At 50.7% G+C, this 26,282-nt stretch overlaps 1 protein-coding gene and 1 pseudogene across 9 annotated transcripts in view; one reads left to right on the plus strand and one right to left on the minus strand.

Annotated features, from left to right (window-relative positions):
• EPS15L1 (epidermal growth factor receptor pathway substrate 15 like 1) overlaps positions 1-26,282 on the minus strand; it is a 93,656-nt gene that overhangs the window by 52,861 nt on the left and 14,513 nt on the right. For all 9 annotated transcript variants that reach the window (XR_001889527.1, XM_017893704.1, XM_017893703.1 and 6 more), the window contains 6 exons: positions 23,437-23,496; positions 20,263-20,496; positions 16,135-16,292; positions 12,737-12,893; positions 12,345-12,430; positions 8,276-8,348 (listed from right to left, as the gene is read on the minus strand). Coding sequence is in view for 8 of the 9 variants with exons in the window: in XM_017893704.1 (XP_017749193.1) it covers positions 8,276-8,348; positions 12,345-12,430; positions 12,737-12,893; positions 16,135-16,292; positions 20,263-20,496; positions 23,437-23,496 (768 nt within the window). In the remaining variant the exon portion in view is untranslated. The remainder of the gene's footprint in view (positions 1-8,275; positions 8,349-12,344; positions 12,431-12,736; positions 12,894-16,134; positions 16,293-20,262; positions 20,497-23,436; positions 23,497-26,282) is intronic.
• LOC108543286 (40S ribosomal protein S2 pseudogene) lies at positions 7,152-8,078 on the plus strand (annotated as a pseudogene).

Raw genomic sequence — 26,282 nt, forward strand, 5'->3', positions numbered from 1 at the left:
GCCAGGCTGGTCTTGAACTCCTGGCCTCAAGTGATCCTCCGGCCTTGGTCTCCGAAAGTGCTGGGATTACAGGTGTGAGCCACCGTGCCCAGCCTTCTTTTCCTCTTCTTGATTCTTGTTTTCTCCCTCCATGATATATAAATCAATAAAACTGAAATACACAATTGTTTAAACCTTGCTGGGTAATTTTTTGCACATAGTTTCTCCTGCATTTAGGAAACTGAGCTGCAGTTTCCTTCAGGGCAGTCTCTGTCTTCCCCCTTCATTGAAAAAGGTCATTGCTCAGTCAGGCCACAGCACAGCCAACCCCCATGACGTGACAACTCCTGGATTGCCCTAGACACTAGTGGAGACCCTAGGCTGGAAGGGGTGGCTGCTGATGGGACGGCGCTGTGTCTCCAAAACCCTGAACTGAGGCATCAAGTCTAACAAGTTCGGGGGTGAACACTGAATAACTGAAACAGAGTTAGTTGTGGGAGTCAGGGGTGTGGGGTGGCCACATCTAAGGGGAGTGATGGATAAGGGAGGGGAAGACGGGAAGAGGGTTAGGCCTGGTGTTACCTGGACACTAGGTAACAATAGTGTGGAACTGAAGGAATCTGGACCTCATTCCGTAATGGAGAAGGAGCCACCGGAAAGTCCCAGAGGGACAAAGATCCACCAGCTCGAGGTTAGGAAGGGGAGCAAAGAGAAGACAAAAATAACTCCGACAGTCCACGGAGTCCACACAATCCCTGTCAGAATCCCAGCTGGCTTCTTTGCAGAAATAGACCAGCTGATTCCAAAATTCATATGGGGCCAGGCACGGTAGCTTACGCCTGTAATCCCAGCACTTTAGGAGACCAAGGCAGGCAGATCATCTGAGGTCAGGTGTTTGAGACCAGCCTGGCCAACATGGTGAAACCCAGTCTCTACTAAAAATACAAAAATTAGCTGGGTATGGTGGCACACACCTGTATTTCCAGCTACTCGGGAGGCTGAGGGCTGAGGCAGGAGAATCACTTGAACCCAGGAGGCAGAGGTTGCAGTGAGCTGAGACGGCACCACTGCACTCCAGCCTTGGCGACAGAGCGAGACTCTGTCTCAAGAAAAAAAAAAAAATCATATGGAAACACATGGGACCCAGAATAGCCATGACAACACCGACAGAGAAAAAAAAGATGGAGGATGCCCATTTCCTGATTTCAAAACTTCTACAGAGCTGCAGTAATCAAGCCAGTGATGTAGTGGCATGAGGAGATGCAGATAGGTCAATGGGATAGAACTGAGGGTCCAGAAATAAACGCACACAGCTACAGTCAACTCATCCTTGACAAGGATGCCAAGGCCATTCAATGGGGGAAAGAAGAGTCTCTTCAACAAATGGCGCTGGCCCAGCATGGTGGCTCACACCTGTAATCCCAACACTTTGAGAGGCCAGAGTGGGAAGATCCCTAGAGGCCAGGTTTTTGAGATGAGCCTGAGCAACAGAGTGAGACCCTGTCTCTAAAAAAAAAAAAAAAAAAAACAGAAAAATGTTTTTGAATTAGCTAGGTGTGGCAGTGCACACCCTGTAGTCCTAGCTACTCAGGAAGCTGATGCAGGAGAATCCCCTGAGCCCAGGAGTTGGAGGCTGCAGTGAACTACAATCACACCACTGCACTCCAGCCTGGGCAAAAGAGCGAGACTCTGTCTCTAAATACAATTTTTTTAAGTAAAATAATAAAAACAATGGTGCCAGGACAACTAGATGTCCACATGCAAAAGAATGACGTTACATCCCTGCCTTATACTATATACAAAAAATAACTAGAAATGGATCAAAGACCTACATGGAAAAGCAAAAACTATAAAACTCTTAGAAGAAAACACACAGGTACATCATGTGACCTGAGATTTGGCAATGGATTCTCAGCTGACACCAAATGCGACAGCAGCCAAAAAAGAATAAACTGGACTTCACCAACATTAAAAACTTGTGCTTCAAAAGACACCATCGAGAATGTGGAAAGACAATCCACAGAGTGGACTCTCAGTGGATACTGAGAAGGTATTTGCAAGTCACATATCTGACAAGGACTTCTACCTAGAAATGATAAAGAACTCTTCAAATTCAGCTCTAGCTATAGGCCGGGCACAGTGGCTTCCGCCTGTAATCCCAGCACTTTGGGAGGCCGAGGTGGGAGGATCACTTGAGGTCAGGAGTTTGAGACCAGCCTGGGCCAACATGGTGAAACCCCGTCTCTACTAAAAATTACAAAAATTACTGGGGTGTGGTGCACACCTGTAATCCCAAGCTACTTGGTAAGGCTGAGGCAGGAGAATCACTTGGAACCCAGGGAGGCAGAGATTGCAGTTGAGCTGAGATCGCCACCACTGCACTCCAGGGCTGGGCACAGAGTGAGACTCCATCTCAAAAAAAAAAAAAAAAAAAAAAAAAACAGCTGTAAAAAGAACCCAATTAACTGGGTGTGGTGGCACATGCCTGTAATCCCAGCTACTCGGGAAGCTGAGGCATGAAAATCATTTGAACCCAGGAGGTGGAGGCTGCAATGAGCTGAGGTCACACACTTGCACTCCAGCCTAGGCAACAGAGTGAGACTCTGTCTCAAAAAAAAAAAAAAAAAAAGCAATTTAAAATGGACAAGAAAAAATATTTTCCATATAAAAGGGCAAGGAATCAGAATTGATTTTTCTCCAAAGACTACATACAAATGGCCAATAAGCACATGGAAGGATACTCAACGTCGCTAAGGAAGCACGAGGGACATGCCAATGAAACCCACAATGAGGTAGTGCTCCACACCCACCACGACGGCTACAAGGAAAAATGGGAAATCGGTAAGCGTTGGTGAGGCTGTGCAGAGCTGGCACCCTCATACACCGCTTATGGGACTGTAAAATGGTACAGCTACTTTGAAAAACAGTCTGGCAGCTCCTCAACAGTTACCATGTGGCCCAGCAAATTCATTCCCAGGTATACACTCGAGATAAAGGCAAACAGGTGTTCACACAAAAACTTGCAGACAAATGTTCCTAGCAACAATATTTATAAAGCCAAAAAGTGGGAAAACCCGAACATCTATCAATTGAGGGATGGATGAGTAAAATGTGGCCCATCGTGGCTGGACACGGTGGCTCATGCCTGTGATCCAAGCACTCTGGGAGGCCGAGGCAGGCAGATTGCTTGAGTCCAGGAGTTCGAGACCAGCCTGGACAACACAGTGAGACCTCATCTTTATAAAAAAAATTAAAAATTAGCCAAGCATGGTGGTGCGTGCCTGTAGTCCCAGCAACTTGAGAAGCTGAGGTGGGAGGATCACCTGAGTCTGGGAGGCGGAAGTTGCAGCGAACCAAGGTTGTGTCACTGTACTCAAGCCTGGGCAACGGAGTGAGACTCCGCCTCTTAAAACAAAACAAAAAAATTTGCTCCATCCACACAATGGAATATTATTCTGCCATAAAAAGGAATGCAATGCTAATACATGTTACAATACGGATGACCAAAAACATGATGCTGAGTGGAAGAAGCCAGGCACAAAAGGTCATGTGTTGTATGATTCCACTGACAGGAGATGTCTGGAACTCCCAGGTATCCACCTGAGATAAATGCAAACAGGTGTTCACACAAAAACCTGCAGGCAATTGTTCCTAGCAACATTATTCACAACAGCCAAAAAGTGGGAAAACCCAAATATTCACCGATGGGAGGAACAGACGAAGAAAATGGACCCCGTCGTGACCGGGTACAAATCCATACACACAGAAAAAAAAATGAGTAGTTGCCAAGAGCTAGAGAAAGGGGAGAATGGAAAGTAACTGCTTAATGGGGATGAGGGTTCCTTTTGGGTTAATGGAAAGTTAGTGTCAAACTCTTCCATTCACTGAAAGAGAACAGTTAATGATGAATCTTTCAGAAAGTATCCTTCCATTTACTGTTCAGGGCTGGATGTTTTTTTATGGGCCTACTGGCACCTATGGGAGAAACAATCACGTTCTAACTCGATAGAGTGATGGTTAATCAACACGGTGATTATGCGAAACACCACTGAAATGTACACTTCAATACAGCACATTTTACACGAATTATATCGTCATCTCTCAGATTGGTATCAAAATCTGCAGATGCTCAAGTGTGATGTAAAACGGTTTAGTGTTTGCATGTAACCTACACACGTCACCTACCCTGCCACCACCCCATATTACTTACTTATTCATTTATTTTTGAGGCAGGGTCTCACTCTGTTGCCCAGGGTGGAGTGCAGTAGTGCAATCACAGCTCACTACTGCCTTCAACTCCTGGGCTCAAGTGATTCTCCCACCTCAGTCTCTGGAGTAACTGGGACTACAGACATGTGCCACTACACCCGGCTTTTGCAAATATTTTGTAGAAACGGGGTCCCACTGTGTTGCCCAGGCTGGTCTCAAACTCCTGGGCTTAAGTGATCCTCCAGCCTCGGCCTCCTAAAGTGCTGGGATTACAGGTGTCAGCCACCACAGCCAGCCTCATATACTTTAAATTATCTCTAGGTTATTTATAATACCTAATATAATGTAAATGCTATGTAAATAATTATCATATTGTACTGTTTTATCAATTTGGATTATTTTTTATTTTTTTTTTTTAATCTGTGGTTGCTTAGATAAAAGGATGCAGCACCCTTGGATACAGAGGGCCAACTTGTCTCAATTTTAGAAAAAGAGAAGCCACTGTCTATGGTTATAAGCAACTTTAAAAACTTCAGCATGTAATTCCAGCACTTTGGGAGGCTGAGGTGGGCAGACCACGAGGTCAGCAGATTGAGACCATCCTAGCCAACATGGTGAAACCCCATCTCTACTAAAATACAAAAAATTAGCCGGGCATGGTGGTGCGTGCCTTGTAATCCCAACTACTCAGGAGGCTGAGACAGGGGAATCACTTGAACCCCGGAGGTGGAGATTGCAGTGAGCCGAGATCATGCTACTGCACTCCAGCCTGGCAACAGAGCAAGACTCCGTTTCTAAAAAAAAAACAAAAACTGAAAAAAAAAAAAATCTTCACTCTCATTAGGCTTGGTGGCTCACACCTCACACCTGTAATCCTAACACTTTGGGAGGCTGGGGCAGGAGACTCATTCGAGCTCAAGAGTTTGAGACCCTGTCTCTATTTGGAAAAAAAAAAAAAAAAAAAAAAATATTTTTTTAAAAAAACTTCTTCTGGCCGGGCGCGGTGGCTCAAGACTGTAATCCCAGCACTTTGGGAGGCCGAGACGGGTGGATCATGAGGTCAGGAGATCGAGACCATCCTGACTAACACGGTGAAACCCCGTCTCTACTAAAATACAAAAAACTAGCCGGGCGAGATGGCGGGCGCCTGTAGTCCCAGCTACTCGGGAGGCTGAGGCAGGAGAATGGCGTAAACCCGGGAGGCAGAGCTTGCAGTGAGCCGAGATCCGGCCACTGCACTCCAGCCTGGGCAACAGAGCGAGACTCCGTCTCAAAAAAAAAAAAAAAAAAAAACAACACTCCTTCTTCTCCAAGAAAACACCAACACGACAGATGTCACAGCAGTGGCATCCGTCAACTGTGGGTAGGACCTGTGACCACGAGAGGGATCGCTCCCAACGTAACCACCCTCTAAAAGCTGCGCACTTTCTCTACCTGGTGGCCCAAGTGCAAGTCAGATGGCAGATGACACCAATGCAGCATGGGGGGCAGGGGGGCGGTGTCAGAGGCCCTGGGATGGGCAACTGCGGTAACTTCCACGGAGGTTTCAGCAGTGGCATCCAGGGCTGGGGTTGTGGCCATGGACGGGGCCAGGGCCAGGGCCAAGGCCACGGAGCTTGCAGAGGCAAGGCCAAGGATAAGGAGTGGATGCCCGTCACCAAGCTGGGCCGCCTGGTCAAGGCCATGAAGATCAAATCCCTGGAGGAGAGCTATCTCTTCTCCCTGCCCATCAAGGAATCTGAGATCATTGACTTTTGCCTGGGTGCCTCTCTCAAGAATGAGGTTTTCAAGATTATGCCAGTGCAGAAGCAGACCTGCACCAGCCAGTGCACCAGGTTCAAGGCATTTGTTGCTATCAGGGACTACAATGGCCACATCGGTCTGGGTGTTAAGTGCTCCAAGGAGGTGGCCACTGCCATCTGCAGGGCCATCATCCTGGCCAAGCTCTCCATTGTCCCCGTGTGCAGAGGCTACTGGGGGAACAAGATCGGCAAGCAAATCTAGATCATAAATAAGATGGTTATCTATCTTATAATTTTTGGTACTTTTCAGGTTATTTAAAGACACTATTAAGACAGTAAAGATGGATATGCTGATTACCCTGATTTGATAATTACACATTGTATACATGTATCAAAACATCACTCTGTATACAACAAATATGTACAATTATTACATGGCATCTAAAAATAAAGTAGTGGAAAAAGGGTAAGCCAAGGAGCAGAGGATATTTGCAACACTAATACCTGACAAAGAACTAATATCCAGAACATATAAATAATTTTTTCAATGAATAAAAGGCACATGACCTAATAGAAAAATGAGCAAAAGATTTGAGTAGGCATTTCATAAAAGTAAGTAAGTGCTAAACCAGAGTCATCATTAGGGGAACACAAACTAAAACCACATGCTACTCCACAAGAATGGCTACAATGAAAAAGACAGAATTCCGGAAAAAAAAAAAAAAAAACACACCAGTAACATTGCTGGTGGGAGTATAAACTCGTATTAAATACTTTGGAAAGAGGTTTGGCTAAATACACACACACACCTTAGTGTCCACAGCAGCACTCTTTTTCTGTTTTTTAACTTTTATTTTCGGTTTGGAGTACAAGAGAAGGTTACACAGGTAAACACGTGTCATGGTGGTTTGCTGTCCATGTTATTTCATCACCCAGGTATTAAGCCCAGTTATCTCTCAGTTCTACTCTTCTCCCTCCTCCCACCCTCCCCACTCAAGTAGACCCCAGTGTCTGTTGTTGCCTTCTTTGTGTCCATAATTTCTTATCATTTAGCTCCAACTTGTAAGAAAGAACATGTAGTATTTGGTTTTCTGTTCTTGCATTACTTTGCTAAGGATAATATCCTCCAGCTCCATCCATGTTCCCGCAAAAAAGATCTCATTCTTTTTTATGGCTGCATGGTATTCCACTGTGTGTTTAAAATGGGAAAAGTATGGCAGTGAAATTACCGAGGAGAGGAAAATCAAAGAACTGGATTTAAAAAAAATCTTTTCTTCTTCTCCGAGAAAACACCAATTGGCAGATGACGCCGGTGCAGCAGGGGGGGCCCGGAGGCCCTGGGATGGGGAACCGCTGTGGCTTCGGCAGAGGTTTCAGCAGTGGCATCCGGGGCCGGGGCCGAGGCCACGGAGCTCACCCCGGAGGCAAGGCTGAGGGTAAGGAGTGGATGCCCGTCACCAAGCTGGGCCGCTTGGTCAAGGACATGAAGATCAAGTCCCTGGAGGAGATCTATCTCTTCTCCCTGCCCATCAAGGAATCTGAGATCATTGACTTTTGCCTGGGTGCCTCTCTCAAGAATGAGGTTTTCAAGATTATGCCAGTGCAGAAGCAGACCTGCACCAGCCAGTGCACCAGGTTCAAGGCATTTGTTGCTATCAGGGACTACAATGGCCACATCGGTCTGGGCGTTAAGTGCTCCAAGGAGGTGGCCACTGCCATCTGCAGGGCCATCATCCTGGCCAAGCTCTCCATTGTCCCCGTGTGCAGAGGCTACTGGGGGAACAAGATCGGCAAGCCCCACATTGTCCCTTGCAAGGTGACAGGACACTGCAACTCTGTGCTGGTGCACCTCATCCTCATGCCCAGGGGCACTGGCATCGTCTCAGCGCCTGTGCCCAAGAAGCCACTCATGATGGCTGGTATTGATGACTGCTACACCTCAGCCAGGGGCTGCACTGCCACCCTGGGCAACTTCGCCAAGGCCAGCTTTGATGCCATCTCTAAGATCTACAGATACCTGACCCCCGACCACTGGAAGGAGACTGTATTCACCACATCTCCCTACCAGGAATTCACGGACCACCTGTCAAAACCCACACCAGAGTCTCCGTGCAGAGGACCCAGGCTCCAGCTGTGGCTACAACATAGCGTTTTTATGCAAGAAAATAAAGTAAATTAAGCCTGAAAACAAACAAACAAAAAAAAACTGCATTCTGCAGCCCCAAGAGCTCATGTTTCCATCCAGGGCAGACCCCCGCCCCTCCCCACCACCAGCCAGGGAGGGAAGTTTTTCTAAACTACATTTAGCACAAAGTAGATGTAACCAAAACAAGCGAGAGCCTTACCTGCACCTCGCTGGTTTTCTGTCTGATTGCCTCTTCCTTTTCTCGAATGTCTTGTTCCAGTGAATATTTCTCTCTGAATGTTTAAAAATATTTCATGAAAACAAGAGTGAATAGTAAGCCTCCACTCCTCAAGACCCGATTCCGTTCATCCCCACAAAAGCCCCTCTTTGTGCTGGCAGAAGTCTAAGAATGAGCCCCAGCGACTGCTCGTCCTGTACAGTCCCTTCCCCGTCGACTGTGGGTAGGACCTGTGACTATGGGAGGGATCGCTCCCAACGTAACCACCCTCTAAAACCTGTGTGCTTTCTCCACCTGGTGGCCCAAGTGCAAGTCAGAGACATCCCAAGTGTGATAAGGACCCAATGCACCCTTGCTGACTTTGAAGGTGGAGGGGCCACATGAGGGGGAACGGGGGCAGTGTCTAGGAGCACAGAGTGGCCCTGGCTGACACTCAGCAAGGAAAAAGAGACCCTGGACCCTCAGCCGCAGGGAACTGGATTCTGCCAACAGCTGAATGAGCCTGGAAACAGATTCTTCCCCTAGAGCCTCCAATAAGAGCCCAGCCCAGTCGACGCCTTGACTTCAACCTATGATGCCCCAGGCAGCCCAGGAGAGCCTGTCTGGACTACTACTTTTTTTTGAGACAGTGTCTTGCTCTGTCACCCAGGCTGGAGTGCAGTGGCACAATCTCGGCTCACTGCAACCTCTGCCTCCACGGCTCAAGTGATTCTCCTGCCTCAGTCTCCCGAGTAGCTGGGACTACAGGCATGTGCCACCACACCTGGCTAATTTTTGTATTTTTAGTAGAGACGGGGTTTCACTGTATTAGCCAGGATGGTCTCGATCTCCTGACCTCGTGATCCACCCGCCTCGGCCTCCCAAAATACTGGTATTACAGGCGTGAGCCAATGTGCCTGGCCTTTTTTTTTGTTTTTTGTTTTTGAGACAGGCTCTTGCTCTGTCACCCAGGCTGGACTGCAGTGGCATGATCATAGCTCACTGCAGCCTTGACCTCCTGGGCTCAAGTAATCCTCCCACCTCAGCCTCCTGAGTAGCTAGGACCACAGGTGTGTGCCACCAGGCCTGGCAAATTTTGTATTTTTTGTAGCCTAGGTCTCATTATGTGGCCCAGGCTGGTCTGGACCTCCTGGGCTCAACCGATCCTCTCACCTTGGCCTCCCAAAGCACTGGGATTACAGGCATGAGCCATAGCACCCGGCCTTCTTTTATTTTTAAACTGAGATAGAATTCGTGCATGTATTTCCTAGCACTGCTGTAACAAATCACCAACTGGGTGGCTTAGAACAGGAAAAATTGATTACAGGTATGAGCCACAAGGCCCAGGGTTCAGTGCCCTTATAAGAAGGACCCCAGAGAGCTCCCTTTGCTCCTTCTGCCCTGTGAGGACATGGCAAGAAGGTGACTCTCTACGAATCAGCAAATGGGCCCTCAGCAGACCGGATCTGCTGGTATCTTGAGGTTGGACTTTGCAGCCTCCAGAACTGTGAGAAATGTCTGACCTTTAAGTCACCCATTCAGAGTGGTCTGTTATAGCAGTATGAATGGACTAAGACTCTCCTCTTGTGCCCAAAGAGGCTGCCTCAGGGACAGGAACACCATGTGTCTACCAGACCCTGCCTCCTGCCCAGAGACCAGGACTTGCACAACAATAAGGTGCTCTCAGGGACATTTCTCCAGACACAAAATAACTATGATCATCGGAATATTCATTTCCACAAGCCCAGAAACTTACAATACAAAGTGCTCTTTAAACTGAAGGACCTGACATGCCCTTGCGGGCTTATGGCAGTGTGAAACCATAAGAGGAAAGCTCAGCCCATACTCCCCCAGTCCAAGGGCTACTCTAGAGCTACCTGCTCAAGGGGCCACTGCAGGCCCCAGCCTCCTACAGACAGGCGCTCTGCACACACCAGCCTGTCACCTCCACATTGGGGAAACAAGGCTTCTGGCTGCCTGAGGCCACACTGGGGTGATTCATGCCCCAGCGTCCCTTCCTAGACCCTGACCCTTGCACGACAGGGGCTCCCTCTATCCTTGGCCTGCCAGTCCTGATTCTCAGGCCTGCCCAGGCTCTAGCATGCTGGCCCTGCATCCTCAAGACACCCTCAGCCTTGTCAGGCTGCACATCCCTGCTATCGCCAGTTTGGATAATGTGGCCCCCAGGAGCCAGGACAGAACAGGAACCGTCCACTGTACTGAGCATTAAGTAAGGTGTCTGTCTCAGGCCGTGGCTGAGGTTTTCTTTTCTTTTCTTTTCTTTTCTTTTTGAGACAGAGTCTCGCTCTGTCGCCCAGGCTGGAGTGCAGTGGCGCAGTCTTGGCTCACTGCAAGCTCCGCCTCCCAGGTTCATGCCATTCTCCTGTCTCAGCCTCCCAAGTAGCTGGGACTACAAGTGCCCGCCACCACACCCGGCTAATTTTTTGTATTTTTAGTAGAGACGGGGTTTCACCGTGTTAGTCAGGATGGTCTCGATCTCCTGACCTCATGATCCGCCGCCTTGGCCTCTCAAAGTGCTGGGATTACAGATGTGAGCCACTGAGCTCGGCCAGCTGAGGTTTTCTAACCTGCCACCCACCCTGATCCCCTCCAAGACTTAACCTGCCTTTGCTCATCAGGGCTCTGCTAACAGCACAAAACCAAACCCAGAAGAACTGACAGAAGAGTGCACCTGTTAATACGACCCCCGGGGATCCCCCAGCTAGGACCAGGATCCAGTCCTCTCGGGGAAAGTCAAAGCCCTTTCCATTTTCAGCCAAGTAAACAATCTTTTTCCCACAGAGGGCAAAGCACCTTTGGGCCCTTCTGCTTGGTGCCCCGACATCCCAAGAGTCCACCCTGTCCTAGAATCGACTGGAAAAAAGATGTTGGCTGGCACAGTGGCTCACGCCTATAATCCCAGCACTTTGGGAGGCCAAGGCCGGAGGATCACTTGAGCTCAGGAGTTCGAGACCAGCCTGGGCAACATGGTGAACTCCCATCTCTACCAAAAATACAAAGAAATTAGCCAGGCGTGGTGGCATGCACCTGTACTCTCAGCTACCTGGGAGGCTGAGTGGGAAGATCACTTGAGCCCAGGAGGCAGAGGTTGCAGTGAGCTGAGATCACACCACTATACTCCAGCCTAGGTGACAGAGTGAAACTCTGTCTCAAATTAAAAAAAAAAAAAGAAATCTAGCTGGCATGGTGGTGCATCCTAGCTACTCAGAAGGCTGAGGTAGGAGGATTGCTTAAGCCCAGCAGACAGAGGCTACAGTGAGCCATGATCACGCCACTACACTACAGCCTGGGTGAGAGCGAGATCCTGTCTAAAAAATAAACAACAAAAAACGATGTCATTAATGAAGAGGATCCAGAGCGGAATATAGGAAGTGACTTCATTTCTTTATACCAGACTATAAAAGTGCAGACAGCCCACCCAAAGCCCTCGTTTACACATGAGGAAACTAAGGCACTAGGTAAGGAGGTGAGTCAGAGACCTGGAGGCCTCTTCACACCTTCAGCTGCTGGGTCCTAAGCCCACTCCTCACCATCCGAGACCCAACTGCTCTAGCTGTCAAGGCCTTCCTAGCACTGGGGAGGGGCTGGTGCCTGGGGCTACTGAGCTGCGACCTGCCTGAGACCACACAGCTGCCACGGGCTCTGCCCACGACCTGCCTGGGACCACACAGCTGCCACCCACAGGCTCTGGTCAAGACCTGCCTGGGACCACACAGCTGCCAGCTCTGCCCATGACCTGCCTGGGACCACACAGCTGCCACGGGCTCTGCCCACGACCTGCCTGGGACCACACAGCTGCCAAGGGCTCTGCCCACGACCTGCCTGGGACCACACAGCTGCCACGGGCTCTGGCTGAGGCTGATTCAAATGGAAAATGTCATTCTTCGAGCCCCCTGAGCCAGTTAAGGACCTCAGAAGCTGTATCTTTTCCTTCCTTCTGAATAAACCTGTGATGAGCAAACTTCCAGGTGAGTCTCTGATATTTCCGATAACAACCTGGGAGAGTTCGTGTAACGTCTGGATGTGGAGGGAAGGGCCGTTTCCAACGTACCTTTGTAACTGGGCAATCTCTTGACTGATGTCATCGAGCTCCTTCACGCCAGTAAACTCCCCGGAGCCGAGAGAGCCTGAACTGTCCTAGAATCAAATTCAGAGGCGAGATCTCTAATTAGCAATCTGACATCACCTGACAGGAGGCACCAGCAGGTCTCGGGCCCAGGGGTAAAACTGTCCCTTTAGTACATAGGGTGAGGTAGCCAAAGTGCCAGCCCCCTGCCTGGGGAAATACCTAGGCAGCCAAGCCACCCTCCCAGGGGCCCCTACTGGGGAAGGCAGGGACCACAGGCAGCACCCACCACCGACTATGGGCTGTGCCACCAGTGCCACCTGGTGGCAGGTGGCAGAAAGGGATGTGAATACCCCCAGGGCGTGACCAGCACTCACCGGGCCAGGGGTGCCTCTCTCTGAGGGCGGGACCATGTCTGGCGAGAGGACTTGAGGGGGGTCGATGCCTTTACTGACCTTCTGCTGAATGAAATACATAGCTAACGCGAATTGGTCTTTGCTTAACTTCCCCGTTTGCCTCGTATCGGCCAGGGCCCTGGGAGAAACGTGGGGATGCTAATTACACATCACAGGTGCCGACTCAGCCTGAACACAAGTCACCGATCCCATGCTTTTCAAAAATCACAGTGACAAAAACAATGGCAAGGCGCAGTGGCAAGCCCCAGCTCCTTTCCTACTTCACATCTCCTTCCCAGAAAGTGGTCGGAGGGTTTCCCACTCCCAGCGTCCCCCACCCTAGGAGGGCTGTCGGGGCTGGAGAACCCTGAGCCCCTGCCCCTGGGCTGAGGAGCCGATCCCTTGGGAAACCTCACTAGGGCTAAGAGATGCAGCTGCCTCTTCCTTTGGTTTATCTCGTGCGTGGGGCAGGTTCTGATGTCGCATGCGTGGAGTAGACCAGCCCTTCCGTGGAAATGGGTGCGGAGACCAAGCATCCACACGCGGCTCTGGGTCATCTGAATGGCCCCGGTCACTGGCCTTCAGTGGGGGTGACAGCAGCACTTTGGGGTGTCATCATGATGAAGGAAGAATCAGCAATGACTCTCTTTCCTTGTTATGAACAGAATGTTAATGTCCCCCCAGATTCCTATGTCCAAATCCTACCCCTCAATGGGATGGTGTTGGGAGATGGGGCCTCTGGGAGGTGATGAGGTCATGAGGGTGGAGCCTTGTAAGTGGGATTAGTGCCCTTATAAAAAAGGCTCCAGAAGGCTCTCTCTGCTTCTTTTGCCATGTGAGGACACAGCAAGCAGGTGGCCATCTACAAACTAGGCAGTGAGCCCTCACCAGACACTGGATCTGCCGGTGCCTGGATCACGGACTTCCACCCTACAGAGCTGTGAGAAACGTCTGTTTCTAAGCCACTCTGTCCGTGGCAGTTTGTCACAGCAGCCCAATGGACTAAAACACTCCTCTTGTGCCCAAATGAGGCTGCTACAGGGGCATGGCCGCAATGCACCCGACAGTCCCCCACAACTAAGCATCCTCTGCCCACATGGCTCTTGGATGTCCTGAAAGATAGGCCAAGGCAGCATTTGAATAGCAGCACATAGTGGTTCCACGGAGCTGAGGTGAGAGGCTCCCCGACACTTATAATCAAGGAGCCAGCCAGGGGCGGTCATGGTGGCTCACGCCTGTAACCCCAGCACTTTGGGAGCCAAGGTGGGCGGATCACCTGAGGTCAGGAGTTCGAGACCAGCTTGGCCAACATGGGGAAATCCCGTCTGTACTAAAAATACAAAAATTAGCCGAGCATGGTGGCCTGTAATCCCAGCTGCTCAGGAGGCTGAGGCACAAGCATCACTTGAACCTGGGAGGCAGAGGTTGCAGTGAGCAGAGATCGCGCCAATGCACTCCAGCCTGGGCAACAGAGTGAGTCTCTGTCTCAAAAAAAAAAAAAAAAAAAAAAGGCGGGGGAACCAGCCAGGAAAGGAAAGGACCCTTGTTGATCAAGGATAAGGCCTTGGGGTCTGTGAAAAATGTCTTCCTTCACCCATGCCACCCTCTCAACGTGGGACCTCATTTCCCACCTCCTGTGTAGTTACGGCAGAAGCCGTTATGGCAGAAGCTTCCCCCTCTACCAAAGAGAGCTGGGACAGTACTAACAGACTTATTTATGCCCAAATGCGGTGCGCGAACAGTTGCGGAGAATGAGCAGATTTCAAGGAACGTCGCTGATAAAGGCTGCTTTAAAATGCCTAGTTGTCCCCACAGTTGGAGGCCCTAACGATTTCACACTGCCACTCTCTCTCCCCAGTCTACCCCTGCGGGCCCCAGCCTGCTCATGTGCTGCAGCTGCCTCTCCACTCCCGTCCCTTCTCTGCTCCGGCCATCTCTCAAGGAGCATGGGGTCCGACGCCCACCTGCGGAGGGTTCTGAGAGAAAAAGGGAGAAGCAGGCTTGGGGGTGGCTCAGTCGGTGGCCATCCGCCTCTGACACATCCTGCCCTGCTGACCTGTACAGTGGCGGCCATCGCAGGGACAAAGCCTCCATCTTCATGCTCCCCCTCCTTCCAGTCCCTCCTAGGAGGTGTGTCGTCTACACTGGGCCATGGCCCCGTCCCGGGCACCCACAGACACATCTTTCCTCGTGGTTGTTTATCCGAGAGCCCAATTATCCTTCCCTTTCCCTTTGCTGCCTGCATGGAATGACCTCCGAGTTCCTTCTTTTGATCCAGTTGGATTCATGACTTCCTGTGTCATTTCCACGTCGTTACATCATGTACCAATTGCAGCATGCATTGTAAATTACGTTCCCTCTACTGCCCCTGGACATGACAGTCAGGGTGTCAGGGCGCTAACCAGGAATTGTGTGTGTGTTGGTTTCAGAGTCATAAAGGGGACACTGTTTTTGTGGTTTCTAAAAGGGACAGTGGATCCGAGGCAGGTGAGACCCACTGTCCCTAGCCAGTCGGAGGTGGCTTGGCCGTTTGGGTGATGACTCTGTGACAGCTGGTTCTCAGTCTCCCACCTCACAGTATGGACATCTGTGAATTACCACTAAGGACAGTCGTTTCCCCCAAGCCACTAAGTAACATCCTGAATTTCACTGCTCTACTTGGAGGGATTTGCCTCTTGAGAATTATCCAACAATTCTCTCCTTTTGATAGCTCCCAAGTGAAGCCTTCTCTAAGGCCACAAAGTTCTGAGCAACAAGCTCAAAAGTGACTTCAGCCCTGGCCAGTGGCAAGAGGAGTGCCCCAGCCCTATAAAGTCAGCTGTGTCCAGCCCTGGGGGAAAGTGGGGGTGAGGCCGACTCCTCTACTGGGCTCTGAGGTGCAGAAAGGGTCTCCCTGTGCTCACCCACCTGCCGGAAGCCAAACCACTGGCCTTTCCAGAGCAGGGCCTCCCACAGGAGGCAGCTGTAGCCCCCAACCCCGTCACCACCCCCTAGGCCATTCTGCTAGAGGCTCCAAGACCCTGCTGCCCACACCTCCCGAAGGCAGCTGTGGCAAAGGCCAGGCCTCCTGCTAGAACTAGTATCATGGCCAGCAAGAACAGGGCCCAGCTGTGTGAGCAGATGGCCTGGGAGCTCTTGAGAGGGGCCAGAGGACCCTCCTACTGGAAGACAGTGAACTGACCAGCATGGAGTGTGGGCTTCAAGCCTTGGCACATGCACCTTGCTCAACCTCTGTCAGGCCGGAGAGAATAAAGGACGCCAGACACAGTGGAAGCCTGTGACAAGCTGGAGGGGGCCCCCTGACCACCACCCTCCACAGTCTTCACCCATAGGCCCCCTGGAGCCACCCACAGCCATGATTGCCACCCGTCCGGCCTCACCATATGTGTGCTAGAAGGTTCTGGGTGAGGCCCGAGTGCATGAAGATCTCCTTCACCTCCTGGCCACTCACGTAGCCATCCAGATCCAGATCGGTCTTCAGGAATATCTCATCAAATCGCATCTTGTCTGCCACCGGCACCACCCAGTTCACTGTTGGCTGAAACAGTTTTTGGCAAAAGAGTTAATCTGGAAGCTTTTATGACCCCCAGACACATGCTTTTTGATGATGGGGCGATTAAAGCACTTCCATGCACATTTGGCATCAAACTCTCCTCACTTCCATGAGCTGAGGGCAGATGAGATCCTTGTTCTGTAACTGGCTAAACTGAGGCTGAGACAGGTTGAGGCTGGCTCTGTGAAGCTCACCCAGACGCCAGTCTGCACCTCTCTTCACCCCATCGCCCGCTCTGCCTGTCCATCTGCCCTATCACCTAGGGCACGAGGGAGGCTGTGATCTTCAGGGGGTGGGTTCAAACATGCCAGGAAAGACCTCCCTGAGCACCCACTTGGAAGGACTGTCCCCGGAGAGCCGGCCCTGCCACATGCCAGCCTCCCTGGTCCTCCCACTCTTCCTCCCCCAGAGGCTGCCCTACAGGCAGCCAAAGTGTCCCGTCCCAGGACTCTGTAGACCACCCCTCTACGTCCCTGACCCCGCTCCTGAAACAACAGATACCCCCAAGGTGTCAGTGCAGACACACCACTTACAGGTAACAAATGAGACCTCATTATCCAAGAGGGCCGCCACCCACGAGGCCCCACCAACATTCATGCAGTCCCAACCCCGCCAGGGCAGACGGAGCCACAAGCCCAGTGCAGCTTGAGGTTCACAGCCCTGGGGCTGGGCCACCTGCTGCACCTGCGGCCCCTCTCACCGCCGGCTCAGTTAACTTGAGAGAGGCAAATGCCATCATGGGTCAACCAGGGCCCGGTCACCTGGTTCAGAGGCATCGAGGCCCCTCAGGCACTCAGGGGCAGGCCCCTTCTGTGACCCACTCCGCCTGCATTACCGCGGGCCTTCAATAAACCCACCAAGCCATAGTTCACGGCATCTGTGTCCTGAACTCTAGACGTGCCTTTCCTCTTCCCGTTTTTTTTTTTAACTAATATTTATACAAATCACTCCTTTTAAACAATCTCATAATAGCAATGAGAATCAACACCTGATTGAATTATCTAGATGATGAGGAAGTGGAGAGGAAAAGGACAGGCAAATGTGGCTGGAGGGATCGATTGTTCCTCCTCCACACAGCAACCGTACAAAAAAGCCGCAACCCACTCCTCACCTTCAACGAATGCCATGATGCCTGAAACTGCCACTCAAAGTCATTCCTCTTAGTTACGAAAGGATTTCTTAGGCCGGGAGTGGTGGCTCACGCCTATAATCCCAACACTTTGGGAGGCCAAGGTGGGTAGACAACCTGAGGCCAGGAGTTTGAGATCAGCTTGGCCAACATGGTGAAACCCTACTTACTAAAAACATGAAAAATTAGCCAGGTGTGGTGGTGGGCACCTGTAATCCCAGTTACTCAGGAGGCTGAGGTGGGAGAATTGCTTGAACCTGGGAGGTGGAGGTTGCAGTGAGCTGAGATTGTGCCACTGCATTCCAGCCTGGGCAACACAGCAAGACTCTGTCTTGGGGGGAAAAAAAAAAAGGAAAAAAGGATTTCTCAAAGAGTTATCACAGGCCGGGCGCGGTGGCTCAAGCCTGTAATCCCAGCACTTTGGGAGGCCGAGACGGGTGGATCACGAGGTCAGGCGATCGAGACCATCCTGGCTAACACGGTGAAACCCCGTCTCTACTAAAAAATACAAAAAACTAGCCAGGCGAGGTGGCGGGCATCTATAGTCCCAGCTACTCGGGAGGCTGAGGCCGGAGAATGGCATAAACCCGGGAGGCGGAGCTTGCAGTGAGCTGAGATCCGGCCACTGCACTCCAGCCTGGGCGACAGAGCCAGACTCCGTCTCAAAAAAAAAAAGGAGTTATCACAGTGTTGACAACCCGAAGATGTCCATAGGATTGAGGAGAAGGGACTCATGGTCAAGACTGGGAAACAATGGTTAAACTCATTTACTCTTCATGAACAAGTCTCCTGTGATGTCCAAATCTAACGGGCTCCTGATACCAACTTGGGGAATTCAGAAAGCAAGCTTGGGAAACAAGGGATACCATGTGACCCAGATCAGCTTAGTTCAGGGGTTTCACGTAGCAAGTATGTGTGATGAAGTACAGCAAGGACTTGATCAAACAATTTATCAAAATCTATGGAGCTAGGCCAGGCACAGTGCTCATGCCGGTAATCCCAGCACTTTGGGAGGCCAAGGCAGAAGGATCCCTCAAGCCCAGGAATTCAAGACCAGCCAGCATAACACAGCAAGACGCCATCTCTACAAAATAAATAAATAAATAAATAAATAAATAAATAAATAAATAAATAAATAAATAAAATTAGGTAGGTGTGGTGGTATCCACCTGTCCCAGCTACTGGGGAGGCTGAGGTGGAAGGATCACTTGAGCCCAGGAGGTTGAGATAGCAGTGAGCTGTGATTGCCCCATTGCACTCCAGCCGGGGCAGCAGAGCAAGATCCTGTCTCTTATATATTTAAAAAATAAAAAAAATCTGTGGATCTAATTCAAATGATAAGAGTTCAGATGGCAAGAGCAACCTGACTTTTACTTGTGGCATTGTACTATGTAAATTTTGTGAGCTGCCTCAAGTCTGGTGGACATAAAGATGCCAATAAATGAATTCTAATAAGAAATGGGCTTGCTGCCTTTAAGTCAAGGGGCTACAGCAAGCTAACCTCAGAAGCCAGGGATCGCTAAGAGGTAATGGGAGTCAGACAAGCTGAGCTGTGGCAGGACATAGAAACAAGGGGGGGCGGTTCTGTGTCCCACGGGTCCAAAAAAGAAAGTATGTATGAAATTATGGCTCTGGGATGACAAGAGTCCTAATAATATTTGCTGGGCAAACAAAAGGAACTCACTGCCTGATTTCTGGGGCCTCAGGGTAGGTCAGCAGCAAGATTCTGGTGCGAACTTGGCTGTAAACCCAACACGGGGCAGCCTTGCCCGTGGAGCTGGCTCTCCCAGTGAGGGCTGGGCTTTAAGGCAGGCTCAGCAGTCACAGGTCCCAAGGGAAGCAGATCAGACCCTGGTGGCTGGAAGTGGCTTCATTCAAACCTGGCATGAGGGCAAAATCGGGTGGCCTTGGGGGCCCCAGATAAGAGTGTTGCTGGCCTAGAGATGAGGAAGGTGGAGTGCGGGGAGCATGCGAACTATAGGGCCCCAGAAATGCTGGTTTTCATGACTGTGATCCTACCAGTGCCGTCCTCGGGGCAGGAGCTATACCCTCCCACCCCACCCCAACAGGGGCCACTGGTAAAATCAGTCTAGTCAGAGGGTCTTGAGAAAACCACCAGAAGATCACCAGAGAGGCGGGTTATGAAGCTGGGTGACCTGTGCCTGCCAGTGAGTTTGGCCCCACTAGCTTCCTTGCCAATAAAGCACCTCCCCAACCTGACCTTCAGTACTTAGTAAGAACTCTTGGCAAGCGCTCTGCAGACACAGGCTGGGCACAGTGGCTCACACCTGTAATCCCAGCACTTTGGGAGGCCGAGGCAGGAGGATCACTTGAGCCAAGGAGTTCAAGACCAGCCTGGGTAACATGGGGAGACCTCATCTCTATTGAAATAATGAGATAAACGAATACTTTTTTTTTTGAGATGGAGTTTCACTCTTGTTGCCCAGGCTGGAGTACAGTGGCGTGATCTCAGCTCACTGCAACCTCCATGTCCCAGGTTCAAGTGATTCTCCTGCCTCAGCCTCCCGAGTGGCTAGGATTACAGGTGTGCACCACCACGCCCAGCTAATTATGTTTTGTATTTTTAGTAGAGACGGGGTTTCACCATGTTGGCCAGGATGGTCTCAATCTCCTGACCTCGAGATCTGCCCACATCGGCCTCCCAAAGTGCTGGGATTACAGGCGTGAGCCACCGTGCCTGGCTGCAAATATTTTTTAAAAACATTTCATCACAAGCTTGACTGGTCTGGGGTTGCATGTTAAGAACTCCCAAGAAACATCCTACTGTGCTCTGAGAGGGGACTGTGCCCGCTGAGGGCTCCATACCTGTGTTTGCTTGAGGCTGTGCTTGGGGGACAGGCTCCCTGTGCTGTTGAGGCTGCTGACACTGCCGTGGGACGGCGTGGAGCGGAGGCTATCTTTTGGTGGGGGACTGGCGGGCAGGACAGGGACGGCGCCAGGGAACACAGTCTTCTTTCTCTTGGAGGGTGGGATGAGGGACGGGGGCAGGGCGGAGGGCACGGGCTCCTTCTCCAGGGCTCGGTACACCAAGTGCATGGCCTGCGGGTGCAAACGACAATGGCGCTGAAGGGACAAGGCTGGGGCCGGGCACCACCAGAAGGCAGAGGGCAGCCCTTTTGGGGGCTGCAGTGACAGGACAGACACTCTGTGAGGACGCTCCCAAGCTCACCAGAGTAAAAAAAAAATCGTTTCAGATGAGTTATCTTTTATGTGTAACTTTCCAAGACATGTGTTGAATTATTCCCCGAGACTGAAATGCACACAGAAAGAATTCAATCAAGCCAGACTCGGTATGCATCCCTTCACCACTCAGGGAGGCCACCGGCTCCAGGGCTGGCACCTTCCCAGTACTGGATTTGGAAGTCTAAAGACACCAGAAGAGAGGCTTGTACTTCAAGACGTTCAGGAGTAGTCCCAGCTACTTGGGAGGCTGAGGTGGGAGGATCGCCTGAGCCCAGGAGAGGGAGGCTGCAGTGAGCTGTGATCGCGCCACTGCACTCCAGCCTGGGTGACACAGCAAGACCCTGTCTCTATAAAACAAAACAAAAAACAGTGGAACTGAGGATGCATCCATGAGGCAGGCCACAGCCATAGAAATAAATTTTTTGTAGAAGGCCAACTAATAAAAGTGCAAGGAACGATGGTTTTGATGAGCACATCACCATTTGGCAGCCACCATCATCATAATTAATCTTGCCAGAATAAGGCAAGACTCATCAGCGGTGGTGGAACTCTTAGGGAAGAGTCTGAGAGTCATAGGTGTTGACAGTATCAAGGCGTCCCCCACAAGAGACAAACTGAGCACCGAGGGAAAAAGAGCAACTGCCCAGAGGAACCCACAACCTTGCCCCACCTTGACCCAGTGATGAATGTCAACATGGCAGTAAGAAGGCATGTTGACATCACGCTCCCCCAGGTGGGAGACCCATGTGGGGCAGGTGTGACCTCTGTGGGATTCCTGTCCCACAACAGTGCACGACCTGGGTCATCAAGAGGACCTGGCAGCCAGGCCCAGGGACACTCCATAACGGCTGGCCTGTGCTCTTCAAAATGTTGATGTTGAAGCCAGGCACGGCAGCTCATGCCTGCAATTTCTGCAGTTTGGAGGCCGAGACGGGCAGATCACCTGAAGTCAGGAGTTCAAGACCAGGCTGGCCAACAGGGAGAAACCTCATCTCTACTAAAAATACAAAAAAAAAAATTAGCCGGGCGTGGTGGTGAGCGCCTATAATCCCAGCTACTCAGGAGACTGAGGCAGGAGAATCACTTGCATCCAGGAGGTGGAGGTTGCAGTGAGCTGAGATCGCGCCACTGCACTCCAGCCTGGGTGACACAGTGAGACTCCCTCTCAAAAACAAAACAACAAAAAAAAACCAAAAAGTCCATGTTGAGAGACACGAAGAGAGATGAAGGAACTGTTCTAGATTCCAGGAAACGAAAGACAAAAGGCCAACAGGATGTAACACACAGGACTGGGTTCTCTTTAGACACAAGGGACATTTTTGGGACAACTGATAAAATCTGAGTAATATCCTGGGATTAGATAATAACAGACACCCTCATACAGAATATAAGGTGTATATATAGGATATAATCAAAATATCATAAATGCGATGCTATCGTGTGAATTTCCTGATTTTGAGGTGGATAATGGTTACGTGTAAGAGAAGTCCTTCTTTTTAGGAAATACGCACTGAAGTGTTTATGGATGAAGAGGCATCGTGTCTGCAACTTAACTCTAAAATGGTTCAAAGGAAAACTTCATGCAGCAGTAGGGAGGGAGAGAGAGTTAGGGAGTGAGGGAGGAAGAAAGGAGGAGAAAAATAAGACAAATGTAGTAAATTAGCGACACTGGGAAATTTGAGCGAAGAGTTTTCAAAAGAATTATCTGTGGGAGGTCGCTTGAGTTCGAGGCTGCAGCAAGGGTATTCACGTCACGGCACTCCAGCCGGGGTGACAAAACAAGACTCTGTCTCAAAACCAGAAAATAATTCTCCATATTACAGGTTGAGTATCCCTTATCCAAAATGCTTGGGACCACAGGGTTTCAGATTCTGGAGTTTTCTGAATTTCTGAAGGTGTGTATCATACGTACTGGTTCAGCATTACTAATCCAAAAATCTGAAATCCTCCAATGAGCATTTCCTTTGAGTGTCATGTTGGTGTTCAAAAAATTTCAGATCTTGAAGCATTCTGGTTTCAGACTTTCAGATTAAGGACACACTCAACCTGTAATGAAACTTTTCTACATACAAAGAACTATGTCAAGATAAACACTTTAAAAATGAAAGAAGGAAGGCCGGGTGTGGTGTCTTACACCTCTAATCCCAGCACTTTGGGAGGCAGAGGCGGGCTGATCACTTGAGGCCAGGAACTCAAGACCAGCCTGGCCAATATGGTAAAACCCCATCTCTATCACAAATACGAAAAAATGTTCTGGCTGTGGTGGAGTGCACCTGTAATTCCAGCTACTTGGGAGACTGAGGCACGGGAATTGCTTGAACCCGGGAGGCGGAGGCTGCAGTGAACCAAGATGGCACCACTGCACTCCAGCCTGGGTGACAGAGCAAGATTCCATCTCAAAAAAAAAAAGAAAGAAAGAAGGCCGGGCACAGTGGCTCATGCCTGTAATCCCAGCACTTTCAAAGGCCGAGGCGGGTGGATCACGAAGCAGGAGATCGAGACCATCCTGGCCAACATGGTGAAACCCTGTCTCTACTAAAAATACAAAAATTAGGTAGGTGTGGTGGCAGGCGCCTGTAGTCCCAGCTACTCGGGAGGCTGAGGCAAGAGAACTGCTTGAACCTGGGAGGCAGAGGTTGCCATGAGCCAAGATCGTGCCACTGCACTCCAGCCTGGTGACAGAGTGAGACCCTGTCTCAAAAAAGAAAGAAATAAGAAAAACAAACGAATCCAGCAACCCCTGTGCACTGCACATTTCCTTCCTGGGGTAGGTGGGAAGGAAACAGCAGGACCTACCACAGCGAACTCGTCTCGGTCCAAGTGCCCATCCTTATCAATGTCACTGAGGTCCCAGACCTGCAAGGGAGAGACCAGCATGGGTTACTGCGGGAGGAAAAATTGGGTGAGAGTGAGACCACCTGCCAGAATTCAGACTCTCAGCCATGGCACTCACTGGGCTCAGGACAAGGAAGTCAACATACATTTCAGAACCAGTCTTCGAGTTCTCAGAAAAACCATCACCTGTGAAGTACTGTCAACTACCAGATGCATGGTCTGACAATCATCATGATTATAATCATGGCCAAGGCTATACTTTAAACTTAGCCTGAGTTTCCTCTTTATCGTCTTACAGAGGCATCTTAGAAAAGACAGCTTTGATTGAGTACAGGTGTTGCCCTAAACACCCACACTCCCTATGCTCACTCCTGCAAACCCCACCCCCCTCTTGCATTCTCAGCTGGGCAGGGCTGTGAGCTCATGTCTGAGCCTGTCTGTGGGTCTCGTCTCCTCTCCCCAGCAGTGGATGGTGAGACAGGTGTCAGGTCCACTCAGTGCGCTGAAGAGGAGGCAGGCAGGCAGGCAGGCGTGGGTTCTGGACTATGCCTAAGACATGTGCAGATCTCAAGCACCATTACGCTGCCAGCTTCCTAACCCATGCCAGCCTTCCTGGATGGGCACACCTGCCTGCCAGGCCAATGCTGGGCAGGATGCCAGTCCCTGGATCTAAGAAGATGCCCACTGCTCTATCCATAATGCTTCATGTGTCACCATCACCCTTCCCCAGTCAATCATCAGGGCTTCAGTCCATGCAGGTTTCTCACATCTGGGTCCTCCTCTCCACCTCTGCTGCTGCGCCCGAGGCTCATGACTCCCCAGCTCGCACAGCCAAGAGCCTCCAGCTGGCTTCCCTATCCCAGTCTTGTCCCTATGGCTACCAGAGGGACTGCTCCAGAACACACACCTGACCCTGCCTCACCCTGCTCCTCAGCCTGGCAGATGGGGTCCTGTCACCTGGCTGCTGCTGAGCCCTGATGGTAGCAGGTCCCTGCACCCCAGCCCAGCCTCCACAGACTCCACGGGGTCCTCCACCTACTTTGCCAGGGATCCAGGATTCCAACAGGCCTTTCTGGCTCCACAGTCCTCCCTCAGCCCAGGCCTTCCTCACCTCGGCACTACTGCCTGTTAGGGCCGGATCACTCTCTGGGGTGTGGGCCATCATGTGCACTGCAGGGCACTGAGCAGCGTTCCTGGCCTTGACCCACCAGATGCCAGCAGCACCCGACCCAGGTGTGACAACTAAAAATGTCCCCAGGCATTGCCCAATGTCCTCTGGGGGCCCTGAGGGGCAGAAGCGCCCAGGGGGAGCCCTGGCCCTAACTGGCATGCCAGGCTACCTGCGGCCTCTGTGCTGTCACTCAAGATGCCCATATGCCCAGACTTCCGCCAGAGTCCCCCTCACCCTGGAGGATGTGACCAGGGACACCTCTTCTAGAAAGTCTTCCCTGGCTGCCCTGCTCCCCGTGCTCGAGTGGGTCGGGGCCCTCCCCTCTACCACTGTCCTCACTGGGCCAAATTGTGATTATCAGGGATGCTGTGGGGAGTGTCTAATGGACAGGCGAGGTGAAGAGGGCAGGCTCTGGGGACAGCTGCTCCAGAATGCACACTGAATCCTGCCCCGCGCTGCCTGCAAGAGGATCTCATCCCTTATGCACCCTTCCACAACTGTGCAACCAGGGTGACTTCCCAACCACCCTGAACATCTGCTTCCCCATCTGAAAAACAGGGGGTGGAGGGGTGTGAGACACAGTCCTTAACAGCATGGCTGCAAGTGCTGGATGTGTGTCTTCATGCAGAGCACTAGGGCCTGGCCTGCACATACTAAGCCCTCAGTAAATAAGTAAATAAGTAAAAGCATCTTGGCTATTACTTATTTGACTTCTTTGATGGTACCTAATCATCCCCACCTTCCCACTGCCCAGCACAAGGCAAAGTCCACTGCAGGCTCTGAAAAATGCTTACTGAATGACTGACCAGATGCATGATGTGTGGGTGTCTGGATGCACAGATGGATGACGGCACGGATGCAAGTGTGCACGGATGAATGCATAAATATGGACATACAGGGACATGTCAGCATAGACGTACAGGCACAAAGATGCATGCACAGATGTGTGGATAAATACATTGCATGGGCATGTGCACACATAGATGAATGGATCATAGGGATGCAGAGGGACATGGGTGCATAGATGCATGGATACAAAGATGCATGCATGGCTGGGCACAGTGGCTCACGTCTGTCATCCATCCCAGCACTTTGGGAGTCCAAGGCGGGCAGACCACCTGACACCAGGAGTTCGAGACCAGCCTGGCCAACATGGTGAAACCCAATCTCTACTAAAAATATAAAAATTAGCTGGGCGTTATGACCCATGGTCCCAGCTACTCAGGAGGCTGAGACAGGAGAATCACTTGAACCAGGGAGGCAGAGGTTGCAGTGAGCCAAGATGGCGCCAGTGCACTCCAGCCTGGGTGACAGCGAGACTTCATCTCAGAAAAAAAAAAAAAAAAAAATTAAATAAATAAATAAAATAAAACATATTTATGGTTAGACAGAAGGTGTAAGTTCTTTTATTTTATTTTTTCTAAAGACACAGAGTCACTCTGTCACCTAGGCTGGAGTGCAGTGGTGCGATCTCAGCTCACTGCAACCTCTGCCTCCCAGGTTCAAGCGATTCTCCTGTCTCAGCTTCCCGAGTAGCTGGGACTACAGGAGCATGCCACCATGCCCAGCTAATTTTTGTATTTTTAGTAGAGACGGGGTTTCACCATGTTGGCCAGGATGGTCTTGATCTCTTGAT

The sequence above is a fragment of the Rhinopithecus bieti genome, unplaced genomic scaffold (genome assembly GCF_001698545.2).
Source record: "Rhinopithecus bieti isolate Rb0 unplaced genomic scaffold, ASM169854v2 scaffold_23826, whole genome shotgun sequence".
NCBI lineage: Eukaryota > Metazoa > Chordata > Mammalia > Primates > Cercopithecidae > Rhinopithecus > Rhinopithecus bieti.